General features: G+C 37.8%; 1 protein-coding gene across 1 annotated transcript; it reads right to left on the bottom strand.

The window, feature by feature from the left end:
* Positions 1 to 2,427: 2,427 nt before the first annotated feature.
* Positions 2,428 to 7,441, bottom strand: LOC145943244 (uncharacterized). Its single transcript, XM_083050719.1, has 5 exons — positions 7,188 to 7,441; positions 6,465 to 6,723; positions 4,391 to 6,326; positions 4,053 to 4,201; positions 2,428 to 2,661 (listed from the first exon to the last, which is right to left on the bottom strand). The coding sequence occupies exons 1-5, from the start codon at positions 7,439 to 7,441 to the stop codon at positions 2,428 to 2,430; spliced, it is 2,832 nt and encodes a 943-aa protein (XP_082906845.1).
* Positions 7,442 to 11,355: the final 3,914 nt, after the last annotated feature.

The following is an 11,355-nucleotide window of genomic DNA, read 5'->3' as shown; positions in this document are numbered from 1 at the left end:
AAGCAGTGGTATCAACGCAGAGTACTCGATATGTACGAGCGATTAATTTTTGGCTAGTTTTTAAATATTAAATATCGACACTGGATCGCCGCGGACACTATGCGGCGTATTCTTATATTATGTATATTAAATAAAAAAATTTGTACGCTGGTGTCTGCATGGTACAAAAATATTCTACAAACAATGTACTATCGAAATATACAAATAATGAATTTTTGGCTTGTCTTAAAATATTAAAAATCGATAATGTCCCCGCGAACCCTATGGGACGCATTTTTATATTACGTATATTACTATATTTAGAGAAGTCAAAAATTCATCGGTTGTATATTTTAATAGTATATTGTAAAAAGATTATTTTTATACAAACAGATACGAATCTTCAAATTCTTTTATTTAATATACATAATTTATGTATGCGCAATATTGGATTCACGGCAATAAAGTATCGATTTTTAATATTTTAAGGCGAGCCAAAAATTCATTGCTGTTTTTTTGAATAGTACATTGTTTGCAAAATATTTTGGTACCAACCAGACATCAGCGTACAAATTCTTTTATATGACATTTTCACGATCGTTCCAAAAAATAATGTCCAGGAAATCTTGAAGGTCTTTAATGATTATCATGTGCGGTTAGGGTTTACATATGAATTGGAATCTAATGGTTGTCTGAATTTTCTTAACACAACGGTTATTAGATCGAACGGAGTTTTGGTTACTAATTGGTACCGAAAGCCTACTAGCTCAGATAGATACATAAATTTCTACTCAAATCATCCTCTCAAGTATAAAATGAATACGATCTTTAATTTAGTCGATCATGCAATTTTACTAGCAGATAAAAAATTTCACCATAATAATATTGAAATTGTTAAACGAATATTGACAAACAATTGCTTTCCCGAACAATTCATAAATCGGTTTGTTCACAAAAGACTGCATACCTTGGAAAATCGCGTAACAAATAACGTTAGTAACAATCAGGAGAAAAGAGAAATTACTAATACTATATCGCTCCCTTTCGTAAAAGGCCTAAATAATATCTATCAGAATTTCAAAACGATCGGTCTTAACATTGTGCATTACATTCCTAAGAAATTAAACCATGTAATAAAACTTGGGAAGGATATCCTATCTTTACAGGAAAAAACGGGAATAGTCTATAAAATAAACTGTAAGGATTGCAGCGCCTCATACATAGGACAGACAAAAAGGCAATTATGCACGCGAATCAAAGAACATTCAAATAATATAAAACTTCACAACAGTAATCTTTCAGTGGTTAGTAAGCATAGGATTGATTTTAACCATGATTTCGATTGGTCTACCCCAAACATTTTACATAACGAAAAACATATAAGAAAAAGAGAGATAGCTGAAATGTTTTATATAAAGAAAAATAACAACACAATAAATTCACATAAGGACATTGAGAATCTTAATAATATCTATGACAGAATAATAAAGGTCGTTTAGTCGGCAATAAACTGTCTGTCTAGCATGACGCGTATCAATTTTGACATAAGTGTATAACTTTAAGAAACTATGTAAGTGTAAATTAATTATTTCATTTGTTAATCCCTCATTAATGATATAAAATCTTGCTGTACAGATCACTTGATAAGGACCAAATATAGAGGTCGAAACGTTGTGATTTTCTTAATAAATATACTGCCAGTTTGGTCGAGAGATAAGGTGTCCATTAACTAATTATTAATGTTTAGACTCGTGTCTCCTTTTGAAGAATTTGTTTCTCCGTTGATTCATGCGTATGTGAACGCTATTTCCATGCAGGTAGATAAATGATATTAAATCGATACGTATTAAGAAACTTTATAACTTTATTAGGCAGCAACGACCCACATGTCGTTTTCTCTCTGTTCTTTATCGGAAGCACGTAAAAAAAAATGCCGCAGAGACGAGCGCGCGTAAAAGGAAGTGGTCATAGAAACAAAAAATACATAGGGACCGCAGGCTACACTCACAAGAGGGCGCTATTTTTAACTAAATTAATGAGAACGCAACCTTTAGGCGCAGATTTTAAAAACAAGATATTTACGCAATACGCAACATATACCGCCGCCCTTGAAAGCATCGGCTTTCAAAAAAGAGGAAGAAAAAACAAAGGATGTATTACTTATATACTAAACAATTAAGATTCTACTGAACAAATTAACAAACACTCGCCATTCATGCTTACAAATAACTTATATTATTGCTCAATAGGCAAGACACACAATCTGGTGATAGGACGTTTATAAACTCCCTTAGCGGTTCGCACGGAAACAACACGGATAATATTGTCTTTGCTGGGAAAGATTTCCTCAACTCGAGCTAAACTCCAACATAGGGGTGGTAAGTTGTCTTCTTATAATATTACCATTTGTCCCACTTTGATGGGATCATTAGCTTCATTCCATTTAACTCAAGGTTGAAGGTTATGAAGGTATTCCTTCGTCCAACGTTGCCAGAAGTGCTGTTTCAACTGTTCCACACGTTGCCATCGTGATAATCTGTTAGTTGGTAGTTCCTTGATGTCAGGTTCCGGATGCGTCATAATTGAACATCCAATTATAAAATGCGCTGGCGTGAATGGATTCAAGTCGTTAGGATCATTTGACAAAGGCGTAAGCGATCTTGAATTTAAGGTCGCTTCAACCTGCGTTAAAAGTGTGGATAATTCATCATATCTTAATGAAGCTTCGCCAGCAATACGCTTCAAATGGAACTTGGCACTTTTAACGGCTGCTTCCCATACCACCCATATGTGGCGCTCTAGGTGGTATGAAATGCCATCTTATCTTCTCGGTTGTCATGTAGTCAGCAATCTTCTTCTTAAAAATATTATCGTTAAACAATTCATATAACTCGTCGAGTTCACGCTTGGCTCCAACAAAATTTAGACCATTGTCCGAATACATATCAGAGGGACGTCCTCTTCTAGAAATAAATCGTTTAAATACATTTAGGAACGTTTCCGCGAAAAGATCTGCCGTTAGCTCTATATCCACCGCCTTCGTAGCTAAACATATAAACAACGCTATGTAACATTTTGTCGTTTTAGCATTTTTCATTGACCTTCCTTGTACCAGAAAGGCCCAGCATAGTCGACTCCGCATTTCTGAAATACATATTTTACAGTATTTACTCGCATTTCCGGTAAATTCGCCATTAATGTCGTACTTAATTTCGGAGCATTGCGCACGCATACAATACATTTTTTTATTAAATTACGAACAGCGCTTCGAGCGGAAATCGGCCAGTAATTTTGACGCACGGCCATCAATGTAGCTTGTGCTCCGGCATGTAATTGCCGTTCATGTTCGTGTATAATGATTAGTCGAGTGAACGCATGCTTGTCCGGCAATAAAATTGGATGTTTACAATTATACGATAGGTTTGCATTCCTCAATCGATGACCAACTCTTAAAATGTTATTAGTATCAATAAACGGATTTAGATTTAATATATTACTAATTTTGCTTACTGATTTATTATTTTTCAGTAAATGTAATTGTCTTTAAAAAATCGCGTTGCACCAATTTTATTAGAATTAATCTTGACCTTTCTAATTCTTCGATAGACAACGGTGGTATGTTTTCTTTATTGTTTAAGGAAGAATTATTTGACTCTTTTGCCTTATAGTTTGTTATAAATCGAAGACAAAAAGCGATTACGCGTATGAGACGAGTTAACTTAGAGAATCGATGGAAAATATCTTGTTGCTCAACCTTGACTTCAGCCAATAAATTTATGGCTCTTTTTTCAGGTAATTCGGCATTCGATGCATGAAAGTTCCCAGAAGGCCATTCGTCCTTTCTTAATTTTAGCCAAAATGGCCCAGACCACCATAATTCTAACTTATGCAATAAATCAGGCATAATGCCCCTAGAAAGCGGATCGGCAGGATTTTCTTGACTAGACACATGTTTCCAATCCTCAACATTTGTGTCGCATCTCAGCAATACGATTCGCTACGAAAGGTGTCCATTGACGACTACACCCTTGTAACCAACATAATACGATACGTGAATCGGTCCACAAATGTACTGAATCTACAGAAAGCGATAGAGAATCTAACACCTTTTTTGTGAGCTGAGCTAACAGCAGCGCTCCGCAAAGCTCGAGTCTCGGGATTGATAATGTTTTAAGAGGTGCCACTCTGGATTTGGAACATAACAAATGACTATCGAAATGACCTTCACTCGAAACAGATCGGATATAAATGCATGCTCCATATGCTTGTTGACTGGCATCTGAAAATCCATGGATTTCTAGACGCTTCGATTGTTGATTTTCATTGAGTGTAATCACTTTGCGCGGTACTTTAATATTACTAAGAAGTTTCAATTTGCACTCATATTCCCTTCATAGCGTATGTAACTCACCGGATATAGATTCGTCCCAATCAATTTTTGCTCGCCATAATTCCTGCATCAAGAATTTAGCAATTATAACAGATGGTCCCAACCATCCCAAGGGATCAAACACTAAGGCTATTCTGGATAGTATACTGCGTTTGGTAGGTTTTTCTAATGGTGGATGATGTCCTATGCTCATAAATTTAAATACATCCGATTCGCAATCCCAAACTACACCAAGAGCTCTAGTTTTACTGTTATGATCAACAGTTAATTCGAGTTCTTTACTACGAAGACCTTCGACGTCTTGAAGCGAAGAATGATTGGACGACCATTTTGTTAATTTAAATCCATCCTTCTCAAGTAATTCTACAGCTTGTCGTTTGATCTCTAATGCCTCCCGTAACGTCAATGCGCCTGTAAGTAAGTCATCGACATAAAAGTCCCTTAAGGTTATTTTTGAACCAATGGGGAATGATCTTGTTTCGTCTTCAGCAAGTTTGCGAATGGATCTAATGGCTAGAAACGAGGCTGGTGCGGTACCATATGTTAGTGTAAGAAGCTCAAACGTTTTTAAATCATCTACTGGAGATTCGCGCCAAAAAATACGTTGAAGAGATTTTTGGGACTCGTCAATTATAATCTGTCTGTACATTTTAGTGACGTCGGCCGTCATTGCGTACTGAAAAGTGTGAAAACGTACCAAAATGGAAAATAAATCCTGTTGAATAGTCGGACCTACTAAAAGTGTGTCATTCAATGATAATCCCGATGCGCTTTTGCACGACGCGTCAAACACCACTCTCAGCTTAGTTGTGGTACTAGTTTTCTTGCACACTGCATGATGTGGCAAGTAATAATACGTCGTCGCTTCATTCGTCTCAGAATTATTAATTTCGCGCATGTGATTCAGATCGATATATTCTTGCATGAATTTTTTGTATTGCAAATATACTAACGGTTGCCTTATCAAACGTCTTTCCAAGTTAATAAATCGATTTTTTGCGATTTCTCTTGTATCACCTAATTGCTGAAGTTTCTCGTGAATTATAGGCAATTTAACTATGAAACGACCCTCATTATCGCGACGCACGTTTTGTTGAAAATGCATTTCACAACTTCTTTCCTCGGGAGTAAATTGCGACATGTCATCACAAGGAATATTGTGTTCAACTTCCCAGAATTTAGTAATAGATTCATTTAATCTCTCAACTGCTGACAAATGGCATGCTGCTGTCACTTTCTTATCCGACGACCCGTGACTCATTCCGGAAATCACCCAACCGAGTTTGGTTTTTTGTAATGTAGGATGCACCTTACATTGTCTTATTTGACCTACGCAGATGAGTTGCCAGAATATTTGAGCTCCTATAAGCAAATCGATCTCACCTGGAATATTAAAATTAGGATCAGCAAGTACTATATTAGACGGAATTTCAAACCTTGAAATGGGAGAAAATTCTTGTGGCAATCTTTGCGTGATTTTAGGAAGAATTATGCATTCCAGGTTGCTCGTGTATGCGTTTGTGCGAGATCGAAAACAGATATTAACCATCCTCTTTGACTCGAATGTTCCTTCCGCTACCGCCGACATTGAAATATGTAGATCATGAGTACCAAGTTGCAATTTGTTTACAAAATCTTCCGTAACGAAGTTTAATTGAGAGCCACTATCCAACAGAACTCTGCAACCATGTGATTGTCCCTTACGGTCGTATACATGTACTATAGCGGTTGAAAGAAAAATCTTGGATCCGTTGTTGATTTGACTACATTGAGTTACTACAGGGGTCGAAGCGTTTGCTGGAGATGTAATTGTCGAACTGGAAGATGGAACGACTGACTGATTATCACTCTTCGCATTATCGATTCTCGACGATTCGAAATGTAATAAAGTATTGTGTGCCTTTCCACACTTACGGCAAGAGCTGGAAGTACAATTCCTAGCCTGATGAGTACTTGACTTTAAACAGTTGATACACAAGTGAGCGTTTTTTATGGTTTTGAAGCGTTTTTCGACAGGAAGTTTGCGAAATGACTCGCATTGAAATATAAAATGGTTATTTTTACAATGAATACAAGATTGATTTGACGTAGTTACGTGTGTGCTAGGATCCTTGGCCTTCTGCGAACTATTCGATGCATCAAAGGCCGTATGCCCGGTGGATTTATTTGAAATCGTCTCCAAAGCTTGACATCGTTTAGACAAATATTCAGTTAATTGTTTGAACGTGGGTACCGTTGTATCCTCACGGTTCGTCTCCCAATCTTTCACTGTAACAGAATCGAGATTAGTCAATACTAGATGAATCATTATATCATCCCAATTGTCTACCGGCCTTTGAAGAGCCTTAAGAGCTCTAAAATGTTTAAGTATGTTATCAAGTAAATTACGCAAATTTGTATAATTTTCTTTATGAATTGTTGCAATTTCGAACATAGCCTTAATGTGAGTCTGAACTATGCGCCTTTTATTATCAAAACGTTCGTTCAACAATTACCATGCTTCAACATAATTCTCTGCTGTAATATCAAAAGATTCAATAACCTCTGCGGCACTGCCTTTTACTGATGAACGCAAATAGTGAAATTTTTGAATAGCTAATAAATTTTCATTTGCATGAATAAGTTTTTCGAATGAATCATGAAACATGTACCAATCTTCATATGATCCTGAGAAAATAGGTAATTGAATTTTCGGCAATCGAATATGTGACTTTGAATTATTTTGATGTACCGTTCGATCGCGCATATTGGCGTTCAATTGAAGCATAACTTGAGGTCGTTTAAACGTACATCATACATAGATATTACTTTAAAATACACTTCTTCATATCGTGCGCGATCTTCTGCGTGAGCTTCTAATATATTCGGATCCGCGTCTGCTGTTAAACATTCAATTCGCGATTGTACTTCGTCATATTGTTCAAATAAATTTATTAATTTTCGTTTACGTTCAGCTAATTCGAATTTCGTAGTGCCTTCAACTTGTTCAGATTCTATGTATGTTCTAAGATGCGTAGTCGCGGCCTTTATACTCTTTCGCTTTGTTTTCGCTTCGCTTTCGGACAAATCCATTTCGCTATTCGTACAATACAAGAGTACAAAAGGTTAACTTACGTGTAATCGGCGCTTAACGAAAATGATAATATATTTCCATGTACGCTATTTACGGTTTTCGTTGCGATGAGACTGTTGTGGGAATGTTCCAGAACCAATAGTTGCAGTGTTTCCGATGCTCCTCGTCTAATATATTGTACGTTGATGTGTGATCCGCCTCGATAGTATTTAGATTTTGTGTTGTTGAGCAAAATGCTTGCCTTCGTAATCGTTCTAGTGATGGCCTCGTATACAATAATGGCTGCGTATACGTCGTGTATGCGATATCGTTGTCGTTGCTAACTTCAATTATCCGGCTCGAAGGACCAATGTTTAGACTCGTGTCTCCTTTTGAAGAATTTGTTTCTCCGTTGATTCATGCGTATGTGAACGCTATTTCCATGCAGGTAGATAAATGATAATAAATCGATACGTATTAAGAAACCTTATAACTTTATTAGGCAGCAACGACCCACATGTCGTTTTCTCTCTGTTCTTTATCGGAAGCACGTAAAAAAATGCCGCAGAGACGAGCGCGCGTAAAAGGAAGTGGTCATAGAAACAAAAAATACATAGCGACCGCAGGCTACACTCACAAGAGGGCGCTATTTTTAACTAAATTAATGAGAACGCAACCTTTAGGCGCAGATTTTAAAAACAAGAAGTAGTAATACTATGAGAGTTCTAACTCAGGGGCAATGAGGGGGGAGTGAGGGGCGAGGGGAACCCATGGCGCGGGGGAATGACGTCACGCGGGGAGGGGGAATGACGTCACGCGGGGAGGGGGAATGACGTCACGCGGGGAGGGGGAATGACGTCACGTGGGGAGGAGGAATGACGTCACGCGGGGAGGGGGAATGACGTCACGCGGGGAGGGGGAGGCGTCCGCGATTTTGGTACCGGGTCCGCGAGGGGTCCGCGGGGAGGGGGGAGCGTCCGCGATTTAGGTGCCGGGTCCGCGAGGAGTCCGCGGGGAGGGGGGAGCGTCTGCGATTTAGGTGCCGGGTCCGCGAGGGGTCCGCGGGGAGGGGGGAGCGTCCGCGATTTTGGTGCCGGGTCCGCGAAGGGTCCGCGGGGAGGGGGAAGCGTCCGCGATTTAGGTGCAGGGTCCGCGAGGAGTCTGCGGGGAGAGGGGAATCCGCGAAAGACCGCATGAAACTTTTTGGGTGAGGGGTCTGCGGGGAGAGAGGAACGCGAAGGAGAGCGCGAGGCGCACGCGAGAGAGATGACGCAAGCGAGGCGTATATGCAAGAGCGAGAGAGATAGTGCGAGATGGTTAGGTAGCGAGATGATGCGGCGATTGAGAGCGCGAGGTGTTGCAGCGAGGCGTATATGCAAGAGCGAGAGAGATAGCGCGAGATGACGAGAGGTAGCGAGATGACGCGAAGGAGAGCGCGAGAGCTGATGCAGCGAAGGAGAGCGCGAGGTGCACGCGAGAGAGATATTACAAGAGCGAGAGAGAGATGTTGCGAGACGATGCGGCGATGGAGAGCGCGAGAGCTGATGCAGCGAAGGAGAGCGCGAGAGGCGGACGCGAGAGAGAATTTTTTAAATATTTTTTTTAAATTAATATTTTTAGGATGAGGAAGGGGAGAGGACCTATTCTAAAATAAATACAATTTTTTAAATATTTAAAATAATTTTTATTATATAACTATGTGTGTGTGTGTGTATATTTTACAAAATGTTTGTGTGTATGTGTATGTGTGTGTGTGTGTGTGTGTATTTTACAAAAATGTTTGTGTGTGTGTGTATGTGTGAATTTAAAATTTAAAATATTATATACATATACTTATACATATACTTATACATAAAATATATAAAGCAGCGCCATGATGATCGAAACACATGGGTCGATATTCCATGACGATCGACCCATGTATCACCACTTGTGGTACGAGGCGGTGCGTGAGGTGGTGGTTGCGAGGTGGCGGTGGGGCGGTGGCTGTGAGGCGGCAGGGCGGAACTCCTACATGACAGAAATTTTTATTAAATATATTTATTTATTAAACAATTTATTATTTTAATAATTTTAAATGAAAAGAAATACTTACTAGGCCCATAATGGCTCCAGAACATGTTCGGGAGGATAAGGTTCCTCCCCGAACATCACTTTTTAAATCTCCAGAGAACGAAGAAATAGTTTTGTTAGCTATATCTTATTGGGAAAGAAATAATTAAACATAGATTAACAATAAAAAATATTTTATTTGTTACAAACATCGTGAAGAATATCATTTACAGCACATGTTAATATTTCACAATCTATGAGTGATTCACTATCGTATGCATCACTTTCGCGTATCGCTTTTACAGCATCACATACATTAGTAATATTATTGCGTTGTAAAATAGTTGCAAATTGTTTAAATTTTTCATTCACAAGATGAGTATTTTCACATAGCCAGAAATACACATGATCTATACATTTTTCAAACTCAAATAAATGTAATAGAGTCGATGGCTTCATATATAAAAAATTATTGGATAATGTTAATTTTACAATTTTTGAATCCGATATTTTAACAATTTCTATTGTTAGATCTCGAATCCGTAATGGAGTTTGAGATGATTGTAAAAATCGTTCAATGTCCGCACGTTTCCGCATTAGTGATATCCATGTTTCAATAGGCAATATTATGTGGTTGCCTCGATTATCACCAAGAGCTAATTCCACATATGATACAGCTCCAACGCTGATTCCTATTTCCAAATATTTATAGGATGTTGCGGTTAGAGCATATCTTCGCCCAAGTATACGAGTCGCACGCTGAATGCTATAAAAATAATTAGAACAATATTTCAAAAATTATTTAAAAATCATTATTTAAAAATCTTTATTTTGACAAAAAAAAAGAATCGAAACTTACTTGTCACTTGTATTCTTAGACATTTCTTGTATTGGAACGTAATAATTCATGCTGGCGGAGTACATTTTTAAAAGAACCTTTCACATAAGTGATTGATACAATACTAAATCATTATTACAAGTTTTTATTGATACAAAGCAATGGGGTAGGGATTATTGCTGACACAAAATTATTTTTAACCAATCATCAAAGCGCCGATGCACGGCTGCTATGACATCATCCTCAATGAAATATTAAATGTAAAATAATACAACATATCCAAAATTTCAAGCGTCAATGTATGACTGCTATGACATCATCCTCAATGAAATATTAAATGTAAAATAATGCAACATATCCAAAATTTCAAGCGTCAATGTACGACTGCTATGACATCATCCTCAATGAAATATTAAATGTAAAATAATGCAACATATTCAAAATTTCAAGCGCCGATGCACGGCTGCTATGACATCATCCTCAATGAAATATTAAATGTAAAATAATGCAACATATCCAAAATTTCAAGCGTCAATGTACGACTGCTATGACATCATCCTCAATGAAATATTAAATGTAAAATAATGCAACATATTCAAAATTTCAAGCGTCAATGTACGGCTGCTATGATATCATCCCCAGGTGTTCAAAACGTATGTAACAAAATCACGAGAAAATGCAACATAATTAAAATTTTCGAGCGCCAATGTACGGCAGCTCTCATCTTGAGATGACTCTCGCGAAATGTACAAAAATGTATCAATTTCAAGCGCCAATGTACGGCTGCTATGATATCATCCCCAGGTGTTCAAAACGTATGTAACAAAATCACAAGAAAATGCAACATAATTAAAATTTTCGAGCGCCAATGTACGACCGCTCTCATCTTGAGATGAATCTCGCGAAATGTGCAAAAAATGTATCAATTTCAAGGTCGATACATCATTCGTACGTAACAAAATCACAAAGTGCAACATACTCGAGTGCCAATGATCTCTACGATTAAATAAAAAGGATGGTAAAGAGGCATACTATGTTAGTATC

This window comes from Prenolepis imparis, unplaced genomic scaffold (assembly GCF_030444845.1).
Source record: "Prenolepis imparis isolate NDT839.2.m4 unplaced genomic scaffold, iyPreImpa1.0 SCAF_11, whole genome shotgun sequence".
NCBI classification, from domain to species: domain Eukaryota; kingdom Metazoa; phylum Arthropoda; class Insecta; order Hymenoptera; family Formicidae; genus Prenolepis; species Prenolepis imparis.
This window is presented reverse-complemented; position numbering and strand designations above follow the sequence as displayed.

Bases quoted from the DNA above. Each gene is read 5' to 3' on its own strand.
- LOC145943244 (XM_083050719.1), bottom strand. From the start codon at position 7,441: ATGGATTTGTCCGAAAGCGAAGCGAAAACAAAGCGAAAGAGTATAAAG. The intron at 6,327-6,464 runs GTAACTACGTCA...AACTGTTTAAAG, and splicing joins CCAAGGATCCTAGCACACAC to TCAAGTACTCATCAGGCTAG. The intron at 4,202-4,390 runs GTGAGTTACATA...TTTCGAGTGAAG, and splicing joins TTGGGACGAATCTATATCCG to GTCATTTCGATAGTCATTTG.